Source organism: Cottoperca gobio, chromosome 18 (genome assembly GCF_900634415.1).
Source record: "Cottoperca gobio chromosome 18, fCotGob3.1, whole genome shotgun sequence".
NCBI classification, from domain to species: Eukaryota; Metazoa; Chordata; class Actinopteri; order Perciformes; family Bovichtidae; genus Cottoperca; species Cottoperca gobio.
Window position 1 is genome coordinate 6,153,675 of NC_041372.1, and position 25,525 is coordinate 6,179,199.

Here is a 25,525-nt window from a genome sequence, read left to right on the forward strand (position 1 = left end):
AAGTTAGACTTACTGAAAATATTCTTACAGTGATACGACATACTTAACATTTTTATGCCAATATTAACTTACTGCATTATTCCTTATGCATTTGAATACCCACTCATATCCTTGACATGGATTTAACTCTAATTAGTATAATTTACAGTCCTGCTGCAGGGGAACAGTCAAGTCAAATCCATCTTTGTATCCCATCGGGACCGACTGTGGTTCTGTGGGTTTACAAAGCCACATAAAACCAGAGAATGCGTCTTGAGTTGTTGAGTTTATAGTTGAGTATAGTATATTTCTCTTATTGTGTCACCGTGTTTGAAAGATATTACTTTGCTTTGCTTATGCGTGTGTCTGTGGTGGGGAGAAAAAAAAGAAGTTTCATATTTACTGTCTCAACACAGTAATGCAGTGCACAAACACAAACACACAGTAAATTCACACGCACTTTCCCCGAGTGCTCCTTGGCTCTGTTTGTCCCTTTTTATTTTTCGTCTCTCTTTTGGCCTCTGTGTGGGACGAAGACGTGAAGTGGTAAGTGGCAAAGCACGACCCTTCCTTCCCCTTGTGCGCACAGACGCATAGACACACACACAAACACACAAACACACACACACACACACACACACACACACACACACACACACACACACACACACACGCACTCTCTGCTTGTATCTTGCCAGTCTTATCCCAGTGGTATTGAGGTGCTATCTTTCTCTAACCTGTCAAGGTTGTCAGGTACTGATGGATGGCAAACAGATAGGTTGGAGGGAGGGAGAGGAGCACCAGGACATAAACAATGCTTCCTTCAGCTTCCTGCCCTTGCTCTGTCTCAGCCTCCACACACATCTGATGGCCTTCTTTGAAAACTGAACTGTTTGCTTTGTCTGTGTCTAGCCTGGTCTGATATTTTAGAGTTACTTCGTAGTTTCTGATGTCTCAAATGGATTAATCGGAGCCAGACTTCAACATATGTCTGTTTTTGTATGTCTTTGTGATGTCTTTGGTATCACAGTGCCGATTCCAATTGCAAAGCATAACTTCCATGGAGAGAAAACACGAAGAGAGGAAGACTATAAAGATGTGTGTGAGTGTATTGTCTCACTAGTAGAAATATGATTCCACCTCCCACGTAATTATTCAAAGACCTGTGTTTCTTCATTCAAGCGCAGTGGGAAACCCTGGATGTATACCTTCTGCATTTTTTTTCAAATGCACATATGTGCACACGGGACATCAGCAAGCATTTAGACAACCGAGCATCATTTATGGCGGCGAGCTCCTCTCAAAGGTCGACGTGCGCTACGTCTTTCAAATGTAATTATGTGGCGTATGGTGAAGTGTGGATGTGGCAATTTATGGGCGACTTAGTCCTAATGGATGACTGAGCCATTCCATCCAGTCCACACACACCCCTATAGACTCCAAGGCCCTCATACAGATTAAAACAAACGAGGGATGGAGTTATGGAGGTTGAGGCGATGAGTACATGGCCCAGTACAAGGAGAGGGCAGTATATGTGTTCTGTATGTGACTGATCTCCGAGCTGATACTGTCCATCTGATTCAGGGTTAATGGTAAAGAGTTGAACCAAATGAAAGATTAACAGCGTCACAAATGGCAGTTTTAGGTGGAAAGTGAGGCCACTCAAGCAATGATATTGCAGCTAGGGATGTTACGAGAACCGATAAGAGAACCGATCCGCCACCCCGGGACGATAGAAAATGTTCGTACAATTTTTCCCGTGATAAAGCAACAGAAAATGTTGAAATCGGCAGCAGGGATGCTAGTTCACAGCCGGTGAACATAGCTGCAATTTCCGAGCTATATAAGGTTCTGTTAGGGTGGAGAAGGATTAGTTTTTCAGGTTTTGTTTACCTGAGAGATGTAAAACCTGAAAACAACCTACCAAACACCCATTCTCCCTCCTGCTTAGAACGGCATGTACTGTAGCTTCAGAGCTTCAAGGTCGCATGCTGGATATCACATGACGACCAATTCAGTTTGCTGAAAAGGCGCCGGCCTAGCTAGGATTGTTTTCCTGTGGACATAATTAACTGCGAATAGAGATTAGGATTATTTCATTTAGGTAATCTGACCCAGGAGTCTCCAGCCAGCAGTGGTCGGGAGAGATATAGGAGGATGAATTGGTAATGTCTTATAATGAGCAGCTTACAACAGGCACGCTTTGGCCCCAACCAGACAAACAAGCATGCAGTCGCCCCATTGCCTTCTCCCTTCCATTGTGACAGGGCCCGGAATAGGAAATCATTTTTCCATTAATTTTTTTAATCATTTTCTCAATTTCTCCCTCCCCACCGTCCATGCCGAAAGTAATTTAATCTGTGGGCCACTTCAAAAGACACATTTCTATGCACATGCACACGTCTTGCCAAATAACACGTTGCATGTCTGTGGACTTGGACGCACATACACACTTGTATCCTTTTCTTGAGGGTAAGGTGTCATTTTTGGGTAAATGTGTCGTTCTATGTTAAATGTTATTTTCTATAGGTATTTGTTGTCCCTAGAAGGCAATCGGGTGTGATGAGGGAGCAGGAAAGAAAACTGGAGTCAAAACAAAGCCATTTTTTTTTATTCCATATCTGGGAATCATCATTTCGGAAAATGTTCCACCTCGACTTTGGCACAGATGGCATTTGCTTGTTGTTACCCCCCCTCCCCCCCAACAAAAAAAAGGGTTAGAATAAAAAGAATGCTGGTTAAAAAAACAAAAATCCTTTTGAACTTTGCATCAAGCTTCCACACTGTGTTTTTCTCCACTCCAGCTTTGCAGCTCACCATGGCTTAACATTGTGCCGGCATTCAAAGCTGCAAAAAGTATATATTTTCCCTCCCCAGCAATCACGGTGGAGAGCTGCCCGAGTCTGCCTGCCACCATACACACTGGTTTGCTTGCAAATGTATGGACTCTGAAGATTTTTGTTTACTGGTGGTGACAATATAGAGAGCACAATAACCAACAATGAGCAGTGCCCCTGTGGTTTTCTAAATGCATCTATGTAGCAGACATCCAGAGGCTAAATCTTTTCTGCTGACAAATAATAAAGGAGAGGTGGTGGATTGGAGTCGCTAGCCCTATTAATATTTAAGTACTGGGGAATTATTACAGAGTTGGGTTTTATAGGAAGCCTCTACTTTGATTTTCGATGCTTGGAGGGTTTGTCAATGTATGCCTGTGCACGGCTGTGTGCTGCCCGTGGTGTCATGCTTCATGCATTTCTCCAACTTATTTGTGATGATGATTTAGTTTGATTCTTTTTATGATCTCCTCAGACATCTTATGAATGCACACCAAGACCCCACTGTCTGTGTGATGTGTTTACGTGATCTCCAGCAGACCCTATTTGTTGTTGACGGAGTTTCTTTTCAAGCCTTCTTCTCAACTTTTACCCCAAAGAGCTATATGACGGCAAATATGTTGCAACTCTTTTATTCTCATAGTTTTATTTTTCATCATATTTGAAACCATAACTACCTCTTATTGTGAGTAAAATATTGATAGTTTCCCGCCCCGGAGTGATGTTCCCAGCTTCTTAACATTTCGCTGTGGACTAAAAGCTCAATTTTGTGAGCATCACACGGTAACACTGGCAGAATGAGAAGCATGAAGAGTATAGGAGACCAGGTTCTTTTTTCTTTAGACGTTTGCGAGGAATAGCATGCCCTCTGCAGTCTCCTTTCTCATTCAGCCCACTGACCCTCAGCCACTCCCCAGTGGTGCAGACCAGCTCTCGCCTTCCTCTTGGCGTCTATAGGTTTGTATATGAGGAAAAATGACTGTGACATTAGCTATCGATTCCACATTAACGCATCAGGCTCCAACGCTGCCCCAGACACATTGATTTCTATTTTGGTTGTCACTAGAGGACACAAAAAATGTGAGGGCTGCTCAGCTTTGAAAAATGAATGGGGTGTCCTTTTTTTAAATGGCTACCAGCTCACAACTTGGTATTTTCCCAGAGCCGAAGGCATTCGGTATGGCCCAATTTTATGTAAGCATGCAAGTGGGGAGTCATTTCTTTTCCTTTCAGCTTCAGGTCTGATTCCTCCTTCGCATGCTCTCTGCACTGACCAACATGCACAGTTTCAAAATGTAATGATTCACCAGGAATCATCGGTTGGAATGGGTTTGGGATTTCCATGTGGTGCGTAGCTGTTATTACTGGCTAGGATGTCAGCAACCTCCATTATAATGTATTTGTTGAAAATTCACACAAAAAACGCATTCTGCCATGAGAGATAACACCGACTAGGCCCCAGATCTAGAATAACACTTTGAATAACACTGTATAATGTGCCATTCCTCAGCTGTTAAAATTTTTGTGCATATGCTGAAATAATTAGCCAACACTATACAAATGATTGGTGTAGCTGCTGCAGTAGTATCATGGTCTTTGTTCAGCATCTGGCTGGTGGTGTGCAGGGAGGCCTGCACACAGGATAATAGGGCTGATGGCAGGTGGCAATTTGTGTTGGGCATCGGAAAGCCTTTCTCTCTGATGGTTGGTGGAAGCACGGTCATGCCAGGGTGGACACATGAGAACACTCCAGGCAGCGGTGTCCAGCTCTGCCAGGCGGTCACTTGGTCAGCTCATTGGTTGGTTTGTGTGCTGGTAATTTGGCAGAGTTTAAACACCGCAGGGCAAAGTCAAGCGTGTTAATAACTAATTACATTTTCTACGATTCCTTCGTTCATCGACTATCGAATATGTCAGGTAAAGTCTGGGATTTCACTTGTACTTTAGTGTTGAACAAGTGAGCAGTTCAGCTTAATTCAATTGGAATGACTTTGATTAACCAGCTCACATATGTTACATTTCTATTACTAGACATCCGCAGAGCACTTTACAGTAAAAGATCACTTACTGCACTACATGTCTTGTGTGTCCGATTGTAGCGTATTGGATGCTTAGCAGTGTTAATGCTCCTCCACCCTGATGAACAGCAGTTCCACATAAGTGTTGTTGTCCAGGTGAGAGAGTGTGGAGTGCAGCGCTGTGGGGATGGTGTCCTCCGTACACCGGTTCTGAGGAGAGCGCATTGGAGGGGCTTAATGTGGGTGATAGACAGGTTTTGAGATGAGCCAGGACCAGCCTCTCGAAGCACTTCATGATGGTGGGAGTGAACGCAACAGGGCAAAAGTGGTTTATTCTGCGTGCAGCAGCAGGGTGGGGGTATGCCATCAGAACCAGCAACCTGACCTGCATTATTCCTGCTCAGTGCTCCACACATGTCCGTTGGGGAGGGTGTGAGGGCCCGGTGGTGTGCAGGGAGCAGGTTTTCCATGATGGTCACGATGCTTTGCCACATGCATTGGGGTTCAGATTTAATATTAAGGTTCTCCATAACACGTAGCTTGTGGTTTTGCTTGGCACTCTCGATGCCCCTCTTCACGTCTGCACGTCATTTCATCTGAAAGATCGCATGTGTCGGGGGGGGGGTCCTTCAGTTCCTCCACAGCTTCTGATTAAGCTGTTTAGCTGTCTGGTTCAGCTTACTGTTCCATGTGTATTCTATTTTTTTATCCAAATATCGTCCCCTTAGACTTACACTCACATTTCCACACTCGCTGAGTATCATATTCTAGCAGCACCATTTTCAGATTTTTTTTCTTTTCATTTCATATAAATATTTATACAAACAGTTTTGCCACTGAGCTGGATGTAGCACATAATTCTGGAAAAGTAGCAAAGATGCAGCAGGCGTGTTGCATTGTAATGCATCTGATTTTTCGGTATGCATCCACAAATTCCCATAATAGTAAGACAGAAGGTGCCTCTCAAAACCATTAAGCATTTTATGGCAGACATACCAGGAAGGATGTGCCGGATTAAGTAAATGCATACCATTATATCTGATATACTGTGTATGAGTGTTGATAGATGTGTAAATATATTCAAAGGTTTAAACCAATTTTCTACTCTTATTAATTAGTTATCGTTTGTAAAAGTGAATGCTCCGGTACATCTTGAAAGCAGTCAGATAAATTCAAGTTCTTGCCTGGTAGTGTGTCAGAAGTACAGTTTTGAAGCTCCAGGCCTGATGTGACATTGTGTTTGTCTACATTGGAGGTGTGTGTGTGTGTGTGTGTGTGTGTGTGTGTGTGTGTGTGTGTGTGTGTGTGTGTGTGTGTGTGTGTGTGTGTGTGTGTGTACGTGTGCTTACTCACAAAGCCTCCCTCGGTCATCCCTTTTCCTAAAGCTGCCCTCTGAGTCAAACATGTCAAGACAAGACTGACACTGAGTGTCAGATGTTATTATGATTGACATGTACTTTTATGCCTGTCTTTTTTAAAACGCAAAAGAATAATTCAGACATCTAACAAGATCTAGAATATACATTATAAAAGTGAATACAATGTCTTCAAAAATGTTACATATCAATTGATTTGCTACAAAAACAGAAGCACACACTTTATGTGAAACATAATAAGGCATAATGTGCAATAAAGGGACATTGCATGCAACGTCATTGACATAATCTCTAACATTCTGAATTAGCATTTCCCGCTCTTCAAATCAAATTTGATTTGAAGTACATGCATGGCTATGTGCCACATCTCGTACATATCTACATGCAATCCCTCAAAAATGATCTGTCCCGTTAACCTGGCGTTGTATACATGTTGGATTCCCTCCATATACCTCACAGTCGCTGTCAAGCACTTGCAGTTATTTCTAATCTGACAGTTTGCTCCGTTGTTGAAGGTCCAGCATGTTCTGCACTGAGAGCTCACTGGCTGTGATGCTTCTTTTAAATCCGGGTGAAGATACCGGTGTATTTTACTCAGGGTTTCTTGTGCTGTTTTTCTACAGGGTTGACAAAACACACAGACCTACTGTTCAACTGATCTGAAAAGAAGTGTCTACATGTCATACTGTCAGAATACAGTGATACTGTAATGATCAAACACATTTACACATATTTATACACATACACATGTACCTGGGAATATGTGCCCGTCAAGAAGTCTCCCCCCCCTCCTATCTTATCACCATCCACCTCTATGTCCAACAGCTCCTCTATCCCCTTTCTTTCTCCCACAACTCTGTCTCTCCTCTGTTGTCATTATTTATTTAGAAATGTCCCCATCTTACAACACATTTAGTTGTATATGCAGGGTTAAATGTTATCAAGCGCTGAATTAATTTACTGCCTCATGTCTGTGCAACATATGGCTTTGCAGCTTCTAAGCTCCACTGAGTTAGTGGACAGGATGTTTGTGGAATAGTACGATAATGGAAATGGAAAGAAAGAGCAGAGAAATTGGGAGGGGAGGGACACCGATAAAAATATATATATACAAGACTGCCAGAGAGATGAAAGTATGCATGTGTGTTGTTTTACTGCCGTAGAGCAAGAAATGTGTGGGAGGCAAGAAAGTGTCATGGTGGGAAATGCTGGGGATATTCAGCAAGAGAGATGGAGGGAATGCAGAAAGAGATATAGAGCAAGAGAGATGGTGATTTTGATGATGATGATGCATCACCAGCACGGTTGATGAAGAGAGAAATAGAGAAATGGACGAGGGGTAAGAAGGAAGAGAGGAAATGTCCACACAATTACTGTGGCTGCCAGAAAGAGGCTCATCAAATGGCACTTGGCACGGCGGGCCTCTGCTCCACACAGCTGGTGGAGGAGGGAGAGAATGGGCTTTGACAGCGGGGAGAAAATATGGGAGGGAGAAAGTGAGTGCTGCAGAGGAGAGGTTGCAGGGATGCATGTGGATCCAGCTTCGGAGGCATTCAAAACACGGGGCTTCCTTTTGTACAGGGCAAGGAAGGGGGAAAGATGGCTTACTGTAGAGAATGGGACACAAAATAAAAGCTTTCATCCTTGTGAAAAGATGGAGGGATACTGACATCGCAAACGGAGGTAGATATTTTGTGCCATAGAGAGTGGGTGTGAGGGAGCGGGGAGTAGGAGATGTCATGCCACAGGACATGTTTCCTCTTTTTGATGGGCCATTATACACTTATCTCACGTATCTTTCCTTATCCAACAGAATATGCTTAAAAAGCTGCACTACATCACTTTCAATTCCCCAACTAGCATTGGAGTGTTTTGGAGTGTGTGCTGATACAGTGTTGGCACTGCAGAGGCCTGCTGAGTGTGAATGTGTGTGTGTGTTTATCTGTGTGATTGAGTCAATCATGAGAGCGGGGTCTAATAGAATAAAGAGAAAGCTTAGGCAATCAAAGCAGAGAGAGAATCTTTGCTGGCAACAGGATGACCAGTCCTGCTAATTTCAATAACTCTTCAATTATTGCTGTCAGAGCTCCTTTGGATCATTTTGCGCTTTGTGATCAAGCAAGAGCGAGAGGGAGGAGAGGCGTTGAGATAGGGATTCTCAAACATGTTAATGGCATGCAAATGGTGAGAGATAGAGGAGGAGAGGGGGGGGGGGGGGGGGGGGGGGGTAACCGTTATGGAAACTTCTCTTCTAATATTGATGAGAGTTTAGTTTGAGGGGGAACTTCGGATGGGAATGAAGGGAACTGTGATAAAAGGTTAACAAATCCTTCTCACTTCCGCACGTACTTCTCTTCTCTCATCATCTACGCATCTCATCTCAACTCCCATATGAACTCTAGCTTTCATTAACTAAATTAAAATCCCCTTTTTCCTCCTCTTAATATTGCCCTCACCTTCTAGCATCCGCTCCTCCCTCTTCCTGGGAAATACCTCACATTATGACTTTCCCTTTCTTCTCTTTCTTTCTTGTTCCTCTGCTGTGTTTGGATCACACTCACGAGTGGAATACACTTGGGACTCTTGACACCGTAACATCCATCCACATCTCGCAATCTCTGCAACCCCAGCAGCGAACAACTGTAAAGCAGTTTACTGCATGCTACTCACATGTCCTTGAAATTCATTTCAAATGCTAGCATCAGGCATTGGATAGTTTTGAATACCTACAAAGTTATTTGAGTGTGGCAAGGACTGTAAATAAGAAGTGGTTCACATTGATTCAAGGACTTGCCATGTTAACACTTGAGTTTCGCGTCTTGGGTTTTTTGGAGCCAGCAGTGACACGAAAGGTGGAGCTAAGTACAACCGAACCATGTATAAGACTTTTTTTAGGCAACAAAAATGTTATAATTAACTTTCTTAAAACGTTTACTGGGGTATTTTATAAAAGTGAGAAGTCATTCTCTCAGACTTTTATACAATCGGACTTCTTTTTTTGCAACCAATGGAGTTGCCCCCTGCTGGGCATTTTGAAAGAATGCAGATTAAGGCACTTCCTGCATTGGCTTTACTCTACAGAACCGTATGTTACCCACTGAGCAGGCCTTTGTGCCTAGTAAATGCTCTCTTTCTGCTTCTCCAACTCCAATCACCAATGATTTTAATAAATATAAATAACCCGCTCTCTCCTGGTGTCCCCGTTCTTTTTCCTTCCAATCTCCTCTCACCACAAAGAACAACATAATCAAGCTCAGTAGGGAATCCCCACTTGCTCCATTCTCCAAGTGTAAAGTGTAGCATGTAAGCATACTGTCGAGCAGCAGATGCTAACTTCCCTGAGTGGGAGGTGTCTAACTAACTCTGCCAGCCTGGAATTGTTGTCAGGGAACATTAACACTCTTCCAGGGCTGTTCAGATGCATTTTGTGGTGATTAAAGTGAAAATAGACTATTTTCAACTGTTTTTTTTCTATAGTAAAAAAAACAACATTATGTATAATATATGTTGTGCATGAATGCCAGGAACAATAAAATATTTGCGTAACTCAATAAGATAAAAAAAAGAAAAGGATTAAACAATGCAGGAATATAATGTTGGTGGTTTTCTCTAAATCAGGAGCATCAGCTTACAACAGAAATATATGTAGTTGGAATTTACGCTAAGCATACCACCACAATAAAATAGTAACATTTAATTGCAGGCTCCTTTTTAAACAAAAAAAGCTGTAAAGAACCTACTTAATTGCAGTAACAAGATAATTATAATTTCCCGGGCTGCGTGCATCTATTGTCTTTCTTTCCTGAGCCGTGGCAGAGAATAATGCCTGTGTTTTCTGGGGTAAAAAAGCCAGTAACTCCACCTATATACTCTGTTGGTTTGTACAACAATCCTTCTTTTCTGTGGAATATTCCTTAAAAAAGCCCGTCATTAACTTTAGAACACACTAAAAAATTTAACCGTACTTTGAAAGGAGTACTGTGAGCCCACTTTTATTTTTTCCCATAAATATCACATGAACTTTGACATATAGCGTAGCAGTAGACAGTCACTGTTTCTTCTTCTTTGCTAACAATGGCTGGAGTTGTCACAATACACCCCGCGGTGTCAAACGTACCTTATCTCTTTAGTTCTTCATTCAAGGTTAGCGAGCTGAGCCTCGGGGAACACTTCAGATGTCGACAGCTTAAAGAGTTGTGACATTGACACAGGAGTCACAGTGGAGTCACGTCTCCTACATTTGACAAGGTTGTGATGATGCTGCCATCATATTAAGGGAAAAGGCAGAACGTGCAGTGAAGTTGTCAATGTGAAGCAGACTTGGGCGAGGAGAAGTCTTCTGTTTTAAGGATTTTACGCTTAGAAAGAAATTCAACATTCTCTCTAAATAGCCACAGGCCCGGAGAAACACATACACAATAAAACACCCATGTACACCCGCTCAGTGACTGCCCACACGTCTGCTCGAGGAAGTAGCTGCGCGTGTGTGTAAGTGAATGTGTGGTTTCACTCAAGCAGCAATGCTCTTCTAAGCCTACAGATAGTCAAGGAGAGACAGAGAATGAGTGGGACAGATGGGGCCTGATGTCTAATTAAATTACTGCCTTCAGAGGATGTGTGTTTCCTTAAATCCAAGGCAAACGATGACCACTGGGAATAAGTAAGGGAGGGGGGAGAGAGCACAGGAGTAGGGGATAGCTGTGAGGCAGAGAAAGAAGGTGTTGAGACATGAGAGGTGTCACTGTATAGTAGTTTGTATGAAAGAAGCTGTATGTGTTCTATAAATATAAATCAGCCGTCGTCCTCCTCACTTGGCATCTGTATTTTATAATAGGCTGATAATAACAAATGAAAATACAGTTGCATGTGATCTTTTGCCGGCTGTAGTGATAATTCTTCCTTGTGCGGTGCGAGGGTCTTAGGACAAAGGGTGTCGTACGCTGTACAGTCTGTAAAGCACACTGAGACAAATGTGTCATTTGTGAAATTGGGCTATATAAATAAATTTGATTTGATTTGATGCCTTCTGTGTTAGCAGCACCAGCTATCAAAAAAGTACCACTACTAAAGAACATAAAAGGAAATGTCCGTGCGGTTACACACAGATTCATAGTGAGTGATGAGTGAGAGCGTCCTGCTCCAAAAGCAAAGAAAGGCGAGTGTTGACGGCTAGCTTGATTGCATAAAATCCTTCTATTTGAGATTTGAAAAACAAACTCACTGAGACGTAGAAGTCAGGCAAGGAAGACATGGTGAGGCAGGGGCAGAGGGAGGCAGTGAATTAGAGTCTTTAATTAGAGCAGACATAGAGTGCTGTCTGCGTGTATCACAAACAGGCTAGGCCTAAAGGGGAAAGTATGAAGGGAAAGTCACTTTCAAGCTCCACTAATATAATGAGGCCCCGGTGGGACCAAGCAAGGGGTACATGGTTGGGTTTTTTATTTGGTTTCTTTTCTGTGTGTGTGTGTGTGTGTGTGTGTGTGTGTGTGTGTGTGTGTGTGTGTGTGTGTGTGTGTGTGTGTGTGTGTGTGTGTGTGTGTGTGCGTTCATCTCAACCAACCTGTTTCAAGGTTGGCTCAAATAGCTGAAGTCATCACTCTCGACCATGAGGTTAATGTGTGACTTTTTGCCATTATCGTCCTCATTCGGCAGCACACAAATAGAGCCTCTTGCTAAGCCTGGTGTCATATCAGTCTTGTGTGGCTAAGCAGGCTGTTCAGTGAGTTGTGAAATTGAAATGCGGCCTTGGTTATTAGACAAACAGCCCATCACCCGTACTGCTAGTTCACTGTCAATAGCCACTGTAGCGTCAACTAACAACACAACTCATTTGTTGATTAAGAAGAGCTGTGTATGCCTATGTGTGCACAAGCGCTCATGCAAGTTTAACGTGCGTGTGTGTGTGTGTCTGTGTGTGTGTGTGAGATTGCACTTAGTTGCCATCGCCAAGGCTACTTGTGTGAAATATTAATCCTATGCAGCAGTACAAATGAAAACATGACTTTGGGTTAATTATTCCATTTGAATCTATTAACCTGCTGACAGGGCTGTACACATATGAATTGAATACAGTATAGCCTTCAGGGTTTCAGCTACATGTATATAACAGGTCCAACTCCAGTTAAAAGTGAAAGAAAAAAACATTTATTTAAGGAAACTTAGTGTTCTTTGATTCTCCAGCAATTTACTGTAGAAGTAGAGCGGGGGTTTCTGGCACAGCTTCACTTACTTTCAAAAGTGCACGGAGAAGCCTCACTTGAAGCACATAGAAGAACTTTATTGTAAGACTAATGCGTTTCGTCTCGTGGCCTTCATCGGGGTCATCATCCTCCAGCAATTTGCATTTTCATACCCAATCACGCTGTACACACTGTCAAACACTTGGGTGAGCGATCACTGTACTCAGTCAGTTCAGAACGTAGTTGTGTGATTCCTTTAGTTTAATCCTGTGCAGGTAGTACCCCATATTGTGTACATGACAAAGACACAGTTGTGTGGGAAAGACGACAACTAAAGAAATGACTGGATTTGAGAACTCCTTAGCTTATTGCGTTATTGTGTTTGATCATGTTGACGAAACGAGAATCCAGTCAGCTGGCGGGGCAGGATGAAGTCATCGACCTTGAATGAAGTCAGGGAACAACCAGGGACAGGAAGTACATTGTGAGGATCAGGAGGAATCCCACATGGCTGGTAACGTTTGTATCTCCACATACAAATAAAACACTCTATTAGGACCAAACCAAGTCTACAGTAGGGGCACACTTTTACAGTACACTGACTTGACATCTTGAGAGTGGGTATCCTGTTTAAGTTAAGCAGGTGCAGGCGAGAAGATATTGATTCAAGAAGACACTGAAGAAGGATACCTTTCTAAAAAAGAGACATGTTTACAAATGATGTGGCTTTATATAATACCAGTTTATGTAACATGCATTTGTAAGGAAGAATCCCCCCTACGGTCAGTGAAGGGAGAATAAACTGCACAGGTCTCCTCATGAGACACACACACACTCAATAATTCAGAAGCAACAGCTGTCAAACCAACAACAGATGTATATTATGTCTGAGTGGGTGACTAATTAATGCTTTTCAAACTGTACATTTTAGACGTTGTTGGTATTGATTTTGGAAACTAATACTTAGAATGAGACCGTACGCAGAACATTCATTTATATGTTCTATTTGTGAATTTCACATGACCTTTTAAGATGTGGGTTTTTTTATGAGCCGTTTGATCTAAAAACAAATGTTTTCCAGACAAAGGCAAAGATGTTATCTACTTATCTAGAAACGGATATCTCAACAGCTCAGAGTTACTTTCTCTCCGCATGCCATGTGGGCTGATTCATGTTGCTACATTTATTGTGTAGCAAGGTTAGCATTTAGCTATACATTTTCCAATACATCAGCAAATTAAAATCCTAGATCATTGCTTGTGTTCTGTTCGTTGTCCAGTTGGTGAACCCTCCAAGTTGATAATTGTTCATTCACTGTCGTATATCAGTGGAAACATTGGTCAGGCATGAATGTTTTAAATGTATTTCTACCGGTTTGGCTGAGCTGTCTAAATGCATTGTATATTTAATTTCCACCTACAGTCACATTCTAACATTTAGTTGTGTTTCCCTTTTGCTTCAATTGGAGTCACAGAGGGGTACAAGCTGTTTGTACAGTTTACAAGTTGTCACAAACACAATGCCAAATCTTAATTTCCTTGCCTCATATCAAACTCTCTACTTGTCTGCAAACAGCCATGTTTTACAGCTGGTCTGTGGGCAGTTACACCGTTTTTGGATGCCGGGTTCATGAGGTCCAAAGCCTTAAGCAACAAGAACGCTTTGCTTGTTAAAACTCTTCCTCAACTAACTGAGGGCCTTATTAGTGGTTCAACATACTGAATAGTATATAATTTGATCTACACTTAAGTTGATTGTTTTTTGTTGGTGTGTGTGTGTGTGTGTGTGTGTGTGTGTGTTTTCAGTCTCTACCCTTTGCATCTTCTTCATAGTTACCTCCGTCAAGGAGCTTGCTTTGTCTCTCCGTTTGTCTGTCAGCAGGATTACAACGAAAAATGTCCACTGGTCCGCGCTCTCAGACTGCCCTCCTAGTTACCAGTTTCTTTTTGTGCAGTTCTCTACCTTTTTAGGAATTATTTATGCATCTGTAGTCTCTGTCACAAATGTTGGGAGGGCTGCTGTCATGTGTTACTTCCATGACACACGGTGGACACATGGTCTCTTCTGCCAGGTGATGCAATTCCCATAAAGTTAGTTTTGTTTTTTGTTGGAATGCACCATCATATTGGAGGTAACCAGAGTTGAAGATCATGAGTTTCTTGTTTCCAAACATCGCCGTGCTGCAACACTCGTTGGCTTCAATGCAATATTGTGCACACACACAAAGCACATACTACACTGCTACACTATTCTTTAGAGTGGATCGTTTTTCAGGCAATTTGCCAAGGATTTTCATACAATTAAAAAATCCACATTAAAAAAAACATCAGGCACCCTTCCAAACAAACACCTCATTGTTTTTAATTTTCTCTCCGCTTTATTGACAGTAATCTGTGATAAATTGTGCATGTGTGTGCGTCTCATTAAATGTAATGTAAATGTCTCTTTAGACACTTCGTTTACACTTTAATATAACTATAATCTGTTTTTTTAAAAGCATCTTATGTGTTATTTCGCAGACCATATGCCCCTGTGTATGAAAGAGTCTGCAAATATGCAAATGGTTTTGTGTCATCCCTGAGATATTTTCTCAACAGTTCAATATAGAGTTAATGAGCCAAGTCCGACCAATGCACACTGGAGCTATAGAAAGAGAAAAATCCATACCACTGTCTTTCACATGGCCTCTTTCATGTTGTTGAGGTAAAATATCTACACATTAGCCTGATCATTGTAGCAGAGAATGGCCGTCTATGTGTAATAGGAAGTTAACTTGAAATTAAGTTGTATTTCTTGTTTAGAACGTTGGAACTGTGGGAAATAAAAACCTCAACTTGGCAATCGCAAACAGCCAGGGACTGAAATTAGCACCTGCCACCTGCCAAATAAAGTGTCAATGTTGCCTGTGGCAGTTAAACGTTTAGGGTGACATGCCGCCATCACAGTTTTTCTTATATTAACAAATATATATTTCAAAAGCAATACATAAATAAAAAATAGTAAGGGATTAAGATTACTTGATATGTTCCATATTTACTGTTTTTCACCACCGAGTCAGTGTTAAACTTTCTACATGGTACAATGTAAAACTTATTTTCAAACATGAGCGCTGTGTAATAAACCGTTTTGTTCACTTTGCCCTCTTCATTTCAACGTTAAAGAACTTATCTCAGAAATAAGTCTCATGTTGCACTCTCTAATGAGATACAATCTACAATGTGGGTAAGTGCAACTTGATGATGGGGGGGGGGGGGGTTTGCATTGCTCAAGTCCATGGCATGCTCTGGCTCAAGTTAATAGGATCTAATATGTTCTTCACTTGTCTTGCAGACAGCTCCCCGTTTGCTGAGGAGCCGACCATTCAGGGGCACACAAGCCTATCGTTAGTTTTAGTTTACTTGACATTTTCTTTGTGTCCCTGTTGAGCCTGAAGACTGTACAGCCCTCAACTGTGTTAATAGTCACCTGGCAAACACCCACAGTAAGAAAGAAAAGAAATGACTAAGAAAAATGAACAAGGAGAAATAAGGAGAGTGCAAATCACAGAGAGAACGAGAAAGTGGTGGAGTCTAGTCACAACCCCGCTGCCATGCTGTCTGATATTGCGGTTGCAAAATGGATTGTTTCCAAGGCGACTACAGATTAAAGACAACCATTTTATCTCCATTAAGTCTTATCCTTTATCACCTCAAATCATTCTCAAGAACAACTGTGTGAGAAATGGAGGACTGGAGAAGCTGTGTCATGAAAATGCTAGCTCAGGGTTATGTGCTCCACCAGTACTGACAGTACCAATCTACCAATGAACAACAGATTTAGTATGCAAATCACGCTTCAGTCAGTTCTTACAAGCTCCACGGAACAATTTACTTTCTTTTTTGCTTTGCCACCTGCACGCTCCTCCGTCGACCTTCAAATGCTGTCACTCAAAGCAACGACGTAGGGGATTAAATTAAAATGAACCATGCACTCTTAAAATATGACCTGCAGCTACATTTAAATGTGGAGGAGCAAAAATAATCTAATCAAGTATCTTTATGCCAAGGGCTCTTCAAATGCATGTCTTCCGCCTGTACACTTAGTCATGGGTTAGAATGGACTTTGGACACCTTGTAGGCGATTTAGAATGGAAGATGCAAATTGCTCTGGTAAATTCTCCTGTGTAATCTTAAAAAGATGAATCATTTGAAAGTAACCAATATAATCAACACGTTTATTTGAGGCAATACATACATTTGGACATACATTTTCTCTAACTTTTCTACAATCCACCTCTGAATCCTGCAGGTCTCAAATGTTAGACTTTTTGTTTCCAAAGCCTGTCTCACCCACACTCTGTAAGGCTCAAAGGGTAAAAGAAAGCAATGCAGACAATTTGAATGTTCTCATACATTACCTCCCTTACTTCATTTGAAATAGATACTCCTGCTCTTTCAGCAGAATCCCTCTTAGAAAAAAAAAGAAACACTGGGAATGGCGTGATAGATGGCACATTCAACAGGCTCCCTCTTAAGTTTGCCTCCAGCAAATGAGCTGGATAGACAGCAAATTATTGCTCCTTCATTAAGGATTGCAATCTGTCCATGGATCGATACATACAGTAATCACCAGCTGCGCAGAGAAAGGAGAGTGGAGAGGATGGGTGATGGGAACAATGCTCCATTTCTCTACAAGAGGCTGCAGGCAGAGATCCATAATCCATCCACACATGATCAATACACCTAACTAGATAGTGTCACTGGCCAGGTCAGGGCTGGACATGGGGCGGGGGATTGAGACAACTTTCAATTTGCACATTAAAATATATAATTACTACGACTACTACATACCTATTTATATGATATTAAACTATTAATACTAAAATATTGTGGAAAAGGTACTCGTGCCGGAATAGTTGTGTTTACATTCTGGTCAAGGTCATAGCAACTATTTCTGTTTATCATGATTATTCTGAAGAAAGAATACAGGGGGTCCGCAGAGGTACTGCAGGGGGGCTCGCAAAATTGTTTGTAGATGAAGCAATTTTTGCATTCACATACCCTCCTCCGCTGTGTTTTGAGAAGGGCGGCACTTCGCTCCCGACACACACACACATACAGTCAGAGACAGAGCGGAGGAAAGGAGAGCAGGGAACTAGATACGGCATTGTACAATATATACAGTAGGGGTCCCTGCCCCACGCTCCACCAGTTTGGGGGTCCTTGGCCTAAAAAACGTTGAAGAACGCTAGTGTAGGGAGTAAGACAGCAAAACAAAAGTCAAAGTCAAGTGTAAGTCTGTTTGGTCTAGATCAATGTAAACCCAGTCTAATTTGAATGATATAAACTGTATACACATGTGTTTAAGCAACATGTAAACATTTAAAGGTTGAACAGCACTGGATATATTTGCTCTAGACTGAAATGTTACAACATCAAGCCATTTCTGGAGTTCATAGAGGTTAGATGACCATTCCTCTGTACACAAGTAGTGCTAAAACAAAACCTCTAATGCTAACAATCTCTACAATCTGCAATGTTATAGCTGTAATTACTAAGCATGCATACCTTTCTGGTAACACACAGTCTGCTGCTAGTGATGGATAACCCAGCCCAGTAAACAGCAGGTTTTGAGAGACTGGTTGTTGCCACGAGAATAGATCTATGGTTTTTTTGTGTCCGAGCATACAGTACAACGCATTTTGTTAAGCAAAGTTGACAGTTCAGATTTACAGAATGTGTGAGGGAGACAAATAAGGTAAAATCCATGAGGAGTGAAATATAAAGCTGGGAGGGGCCACAGAGATTTGAGCAATCGATCAATCATCCCAACTCAGCAGTTTCTCTGCACCACCCTCTATCACTGGAACTCTCCTCACGTTGCAGAAATCTGCATTGTCTCATCGTCTCTCCTTCGCTTTCCCCTGGTGCTTGTCTTTTTCTTTCATGCTTTTATTATCTCTCTTAATTTCTCTCCTTTTAGTTTGCGGCGGGCAAACAGTTGTGGGTATAAGAGGGATATGTTATGTGTGCTAGAGCTCTTTATTATTTCCTAGGAGTTGAGTTGGTGTATTCATATTTCTATTGTATGTTGGTCTTTTTGTGTGCCAGTTCCTTAACACCGGCCAAGCGTTTAATAAGCAAACAAACATTTTGCATATGCCTCGGAGCTAGCACAGGACACAAGCCGGTGTCTGTGGACCCAGCGGGCCTGTTTGATTCATGAAGCAGCATCAAAGCTTTTCAAATGCCCCATACATTGCCCATCGCTCTCTCTCTCATCTCACTGTTGAATTGTTTCTTTAAAGCCGTCTGATACTCTCTCTGTGGGGTGGATGGCACTCGTCGGAAGCTAATAGACGGTGACTGTATATGCACATGTGGGTGTGTTTGTACGTGTGTGCAAGAACAGCGCGGTAATGTGATGTGACGAGTGGATTTGCCAGCATGCGGTCATCCAGGTTTTAGATGTTTACACACACACACACGTCTTATTTCATTCTCTCTTTTCTAATTCTCCTAAAACGACCTAATTACTCCCGATATGTAATCCAATCGGCCAAAAAGCAGTATGTTAAGGTTCATTATGCGTTGACTAATGCACCACACAAGTTTGGACGGAGCTATTCATGCGGCTCATCTTATTAAACCTGCTCTCACTTTCTCTCTTGAGTTGAATCCAATTTAATAACACATGCTGCACTGCACGTTTATTACTGTAATATCCACCAAAGAACAGCCTGAAATGGTACTTTCAGGACAGCATTGACAAACACAGATTGTAAGTTTGTTCTCCTGTCAGTATATCACCATTTACGACGCCGTGCTTTTCCAGAATGGGGACACTTGTATTTAATATCAATAGATCATAATTCATGTTGTTACAGGTAAGCTGGGTATTTACACATTCTAATGCTCATACTTGGCTTGTGCCTCTCAAGTGAAGCTATAGTTGGACTATATTGCTTCAGTGCTTGTGTGACGGTCCAAGTCAATGTCATTGATTCCACTCAGGCTGGAGCTCCATCCGTCCCTTCCTATGGCTCTCTCTTCCCCCCCCCCCTCCCCCCCTCCTCACACTTTCACTGTGTCATTCACAGAACTGAAGCTCCGCCTCAAGAACAATGAAGGCCAGGGGTTATAGAGTGCAAGCTGCTTGACACGACGGCTGCAGCAAAGTGCTTAGCTATTGATGATAGCATTATTGTGGCAGAGGTGGCGGTTGAGGTTATTAAATCCATTTTGTGAAACTTGCAAAGGCAGAGGGGTGAAAGAAACTTCAGGTGATGCCAAACAGATAGGACACAAGAAGAGAGGATACAAATCTACTGGTCCATCACAGAGAAGCATGAGGGGGGAAGAGGACAGGGAGGAGAAGATAGGGAGACAGTGATGCACACAGCTTGGAATATTCTTGTCGGCAGGATAAACACGGTCTATAATTACCAGGCTTAATATATTCCCGCCGGAAGGATAATAGTATAAGGCACCTTATACCATAGACCTGGAAACAGGTATAAGGCCTGATGTAATCAAAGAAGCTAACTGAAAGTTAAGGTGAAAAGATGAGTTTTAAGTTTGGATTTAAAGGCCTCAACAGAGTCAGACTGTCTGATATCAGCAGGAAGGTTATTTCAGAGAAAGTGGGCAAGATGGGGAAAGGCCCTGCAGCCTGCTTTTTTCTTTTAACTCTGGGGACAGGCAGGTGCCATGTATTCTGAGAGCTGAGAGCACAGTTGGAATACAAGGTTTAAGGAGATCAGACGGGTGTAAAGGGATGTGCCCATTTATAATTGTGTAAGTCATCAGAAGCACCTTAAAGTCTGATCCGACAGTGATAGGGAGCCAGATCAGACTTTTGAGTGCCTTCAAAAAGATGGTGTGATATTGTGCTGATTCTTAGTTTAAAACGTTATTGTTTTTCTCCAGAGAAATCAGATAGAGAGCAACACTTCAGGAGCTGGTAGGGGTTTGGGGTTTATGTTTAGATATTTCATAAAGAGCTGTGCTAACAGTGGCACTATATAGGGTGCTTAAACCCTCATCTATCGCAGCCAGCATGAGCTCCAACAACACTGTGTTTAGCAGCAGAATCATTCAGTCTTTCTGTCTTTTCTATTCGCATTGTTACATGTTTGAAGCTACTGAACGAGTGAATGTAACACATAGGAGAAGCAGCATGAAGTGCGAGTGTCATGAAATACAGCTGGTGGATGGATTCATGCGGGTAAATGAGAAACACTTCATTACATCTGCTTAGTCATGAAGAAGTCGTTGCTGAGATTGCTCTGCCTAGACACAGGGAGTATAATGTTTGACCCCTAAAAAAACACCCACTACTAAATGTCTGTCCACCGAACGCAATGAAATCAAATACCAGAGGAACTCGACATCTAATTAATAATAAAGATGCTATTACGGGTGGCTAAATTTCAAATGAGTCATTTCTGTAATGTAGTGAGGGCCTTCTGCGAGGTTAATTGAGACCTTGACAGCACTTAAGTCTCTGCTGCGTACTTGTGTGTCTTGCCTTACCTCTGGCTACGGCGTCGGCTCTTGGGCTTTTATGGAAAGAGATTTGATCTGAGTGAAAAGCGTATAGCGGTAGTGTGCATGTGCATGTAATCACAAAAGGGCTGCCATGGGAGGGAGAGGAGGAGATAGAGATGCACAGTAGATGTAAGAGGAGAAACAGATGTATGGCACATTTTTCAACGGAGCTGAAGTGTTCTCAGAGACGGAAAGAAAAGCGCCGGTGCTTGTATTAGTTTATGTGTCTTAAAAGTTGAGGTTGAAGTGATCCTCTTTTCTCCCCTGGGAAACTGGGAGGAAGGCTTTTCCAGTGCTGAAGAGGAACAGTGACTTCCTGGAGCATACAGGAAATGAATTAACCCAACTCGTAATGTGAGATGGATCAGTATCAATTGTTTTGGATAACACTACAATGTTTTACTGGCTTGTCAATTTGTGTTTTGTACCTCTGACTTTAAAGTCAAGAACCCACTTCATATAACTGTGTTCATTTCTAAATAATTTATCAAGGGGCATTGTTGGCATTGTGACCAGACTGACGGGTGCAACAGTGAAAACCTTCCCCCCCCCACCCTCGTCCTCTCCTGTCACTCCATGATCCTCTCATGCTTTATCTCCTCCTCTCAGCCTCCTATTCATTAAACAGACATAAACAAAAGAAAGTTTTTTGTGTGCCGCTCATGTCTCTCTATTGAATGCGGCTCCATCTCTCTGAGCTCATAGAAGCAATCACAAGCTGTTTGTTGCTTACCGTTAAACAGCCCATACTTTGGGAGGAGACCCAACTTAATACATAATTGAAAATGGTTGCTGTGGTCCATTTGCCACGCTTTTGTTCTTCCTACATCAGCAACGCAGGCACCGCCAGAAGGCTGCTCTTGGGGGTTTTGCTTCTTCTTTTTTTTTTTCTCTGTGTCATTTTTCCTCCTCATCTCTTTCTCTTCCTCCTTTGATGCCTTTTTTCGATAACAATTCACACTTCAGTTGAGATTGCTCTAAATTTCGTTTCAGCCAAAATGCTCTTTTAAGTAGCTGTCTCTGTCTGGATGCCATTCGTCCCTCACTTCCTCGCTTTTTTTTCCCCCCTTCAGATAAAATGTTTTCTTTTATATGGGTGCATGGACCCATATTATGTGGCTGTGTTTGTCTCAAAGTGAGCTCTATCATCCCCTTTAATGTTCCAGAAGTATAGCAGTTAGCGTGTCATTTAAAACAGCACTCTTTCTTGCTATAGCTGGTTTTTTTTTCATATGACTTCCACACAGTATTTATTCCTTAACTTGGTGTTAATGTAATAGTGTAATCAACTTTGCCTCATGCAGGCAGCCACACATTGTACCGTCCATGGCCATATCTCAGGACAAAGTGCACAGCTAAGACATGGACACACTATTATCCATCTCCACTCTCCTCTCACCTAAGATTGCTCCTATGGCAAACTCACTCGCTCATGAAATTTGGCTTTCAATCTGTCTGCCGATGGACCACCCCCTCTGGCCGGCCCCAACCACTCTCCCCTGGGAAATGCACCGAGGTCTTGGGAGCGATCGTCCTGTAATGAAACTTCAGGATAAAGTAGATTTGATGATCCACCCATACAGGTGCCTCTTGGTGGTTTGAGTGTGCCCCCTCTCTTGCCTGTTTCAGCCCTGAACCTCATTACCTAAGGTTGATTCTTCAATCTGGCCTCCCCAGGGAAACAGAGTTGAGCATGGGGCAAATGAACACAGGAAGTGGAGTGTCACTTCAGATCCCAGTTCATGCTGGGAAACCAGTTGATTTGTATAACCGATGAGTCAGCGGGAGTCATTTGAGAGTTCAACGATCTTGCCGTTATTGGTGGTGTTGTGTGCACCTGTGCTTCTTCTAAAGGCTGCTCATTTATACCACATATTTTAGGATGTGTTATATTGAGCCTTTTTATTGTTCTTTTATATATATATATATATATATATATATATATATATATATATATATATATATATATATATTATATTATTGTTATAATTATAAGTTCAGTTAAAACTCTGTTGATCCTGATTCAGTGGGAAGGACAGGATATGATCCAAAGAATAGCACATAATGGTAGAAAGAATAATAACTCTGTATGTAAATGTTATTATATGAAATAATATGGAGAAGTAGATAAAAGCTAATGTCATGCTCAGTAGCTTCAGCGTTCACACTGTGATTGAGGTGTCACTGTTGTGAGTTCTGTTGCAGCGGTACTTCATGTTGTGACAGCTGCAGGTGTTTGTTCAGTTCCTGACTGATGCAGTGTCCTCCCCTGCTGCTGTTAGGCTGCTGTATGACATGTGTCCATTGTAGAAACTGGCTGTTTTGACTGCTAGTATGTGAATGGAGCTCTCTGCAGTGGAAAAAGACCATATACTGCAGACAGACTGACAAGTTTTCGCAAAGTTGTCAACACCTATTCTTCCCTTTCTGTTTGGCATTCATGCACCTCCTTTTATTTTCTCTGTTTTCTCTCATACCACTCTCAGACCTTCTCTATTATTCCATGGCAGATGCATTACACATACACTGAAGGTGTTTTATGAGTTGGATTATTAGGTGTTTTTTGTATTTATTGTTGTTTTCGCCCCGTGAAGTTTCCATGATGAAAATATTTCTTGCGAGCATTAGAGCCGGAGCAACAATCAATAGTGTAACACTGGAATTAATAACCTCAGCTAATCGGTTTCAACTCAAAATATGTGACCCATGAGATCCTGTGAGCAATACCAGTGTTCATGAGTTAATCTGTTTGGCTTTTATTAGCTGGAATATGGCTTTTTAATGCATTAATGAATGTTCCACTACAGGCATATTTCAGAACATAATAGCGCTGTAATCCTGCATTCATATAGTTTTTCTTTAACTTACCTTTCTTTTTCTTTCTCTCTTCTTTTTTTCTCCAGGTAAGGAAGAGTCAGTAGCCACCTTCAAGGGCAACGAGTTCTTCTGCTACGACCTGTCGCTGACGCCCATCCAGAGCAGCACGGACGAGATCACGCTTTCCTTCCGCACGCTGCAACGCAACGGCCTCATGTTGCACACCGGCAAATCAGCAGACTACGTGAACCTTTCCTTGAAGAGTGGCGCGGTTTGGCTGGTCATCAACCTGGGCTCGGGGGCATTCGAGGCCCTGGTGGAGCCCGTCAACGGCAAGTTCAACGACAACACCTGGCATGATGTGCGCGTCACCCGCAACCTGCGCCAGGTAAACACTGCCCGTGTAATCCAGGGCCACCGCAGTCGGAGTGGTGCCTCTGGCTACCACCCACCCTATCTCTGCTGCTTTATTTGATCTCCATCTCTACGTCTTTTTCTCTCGGCACACGGAGCACACAGGGAGTGTTTGACGTCACCTTTCTCCTTTCCTCTCCTGTTTCTTGCAACTCATTTTAACAGAAGTTTCTTTTTTTCCCTAGGTTGATGTTAAACAGAGAGCTGAATGTTTTTTCCCATCTTTCTTGGCCAAAGATCCATCTCATCTTCATATTAAAAGGTCACTCAAAGGCAAAATGTGAAAATACAACACAGTCCAAGTGAAAATGAGACTATAATCCCAATCATAGCGAGTTAAAATACGTCATAATGCAATCAAAGACAACTATGCATGCGTGTTACTAAGAACATTGTTTTGTGTTGTTATTAATGACCTTGTGGAGAAAGTGCTCTGCTCAGTACATATGCACATAATGTATTCGGCTACACAAATGGAATGCACCCTAATTTATCAAAGGTGACAATGCACTTAAACCCTTTCTGAACAAATTACCTAACACATCTTTACAAAACTTTAATCGTACCTAATGGAAAAGCAAAAAGCTCCAGCAACCTGAACGTCTGCGTGTGACTTGCCGTGTTGCTGCTACTTGTTTTTTCATACACACACATGCACATACAGTACACACTCTGTATATTTGAGACTCTTTGGATGCACCAGGTCATCAATTGGCAGTTGCAAATACCAGCAGTGAAATACAATCAATTTCACTTACACTTGCCGTGCTTACTTCTTCACATTTTTTTGGTAATTGTAATTGGAATGAATTGCTTGTCAGACCTAATAACGGGCATTGTTAGCGGCCCCGAATGCAGAAAGGCCTGATGTGAATGCATTAACACAAAGATGGTACATCCACTTAATTGTGTGTGCCTTCAAAAACATCTTGGAAAAGAAGAAGGAGTAAGGTGTCTGCAGAATTTCTATCATATTGGATTAATATATTTCAGTGCGGTAACCTAACGTGCCATCTCACAGACACACATACACACTCACACATCGTGGGGATCAAATATGTAATGCTGTATAGCTATGCGTGATCAGCAGAGTGAGACTAACTTAATGACTTTAGGGGGCCAACAAGGTTTTGGAAGATTTAAAGCAGGAGCCAAAGCTCCTACCACCAACTGCACCATAATGACCATTAGGAAAATAAGTAACATGTGCACAGACACACACACAGTAAATTGAGACACTATTATCTCCGTGTCTTGTCTACACATCTATGTGCTGTCTGGCTGTCTGTCTGGACTGGCATTTACAATTAAATGCGCCTTAACTGCAAGGGTTCTGCTTGGAAAATCAAAAACATCTCTCAATTTAGGCAATTTGGA

General features: G+C 42.1%; 1 protein-coding gene across 6 annotated transcripts in view; it reads left to right on the forward strand.

Moving 5' to 3' along the window:
• nrxn2b (neurexin 2b) overlaps positions 1-25,525 on the forward strand; it is a 503,322-nt gene that overhangs the window by 158,304 nt on the left and 319,493 nt on the right. For all 6 annotated transcript variants that reach the window (XM_029455250.1, XM_029455256.1, XM_029455255.1 and 3 more), the window contains one exon: positions 23,821-24,122. In XM_029455250.1, coding sequence (XP_029311110.1) covers positions 23,821-24,122 — 302 coding nt within the window. The remainder of the gene's footprint in view (positions 1-23,820; positions 24,123-25,525) is intronic.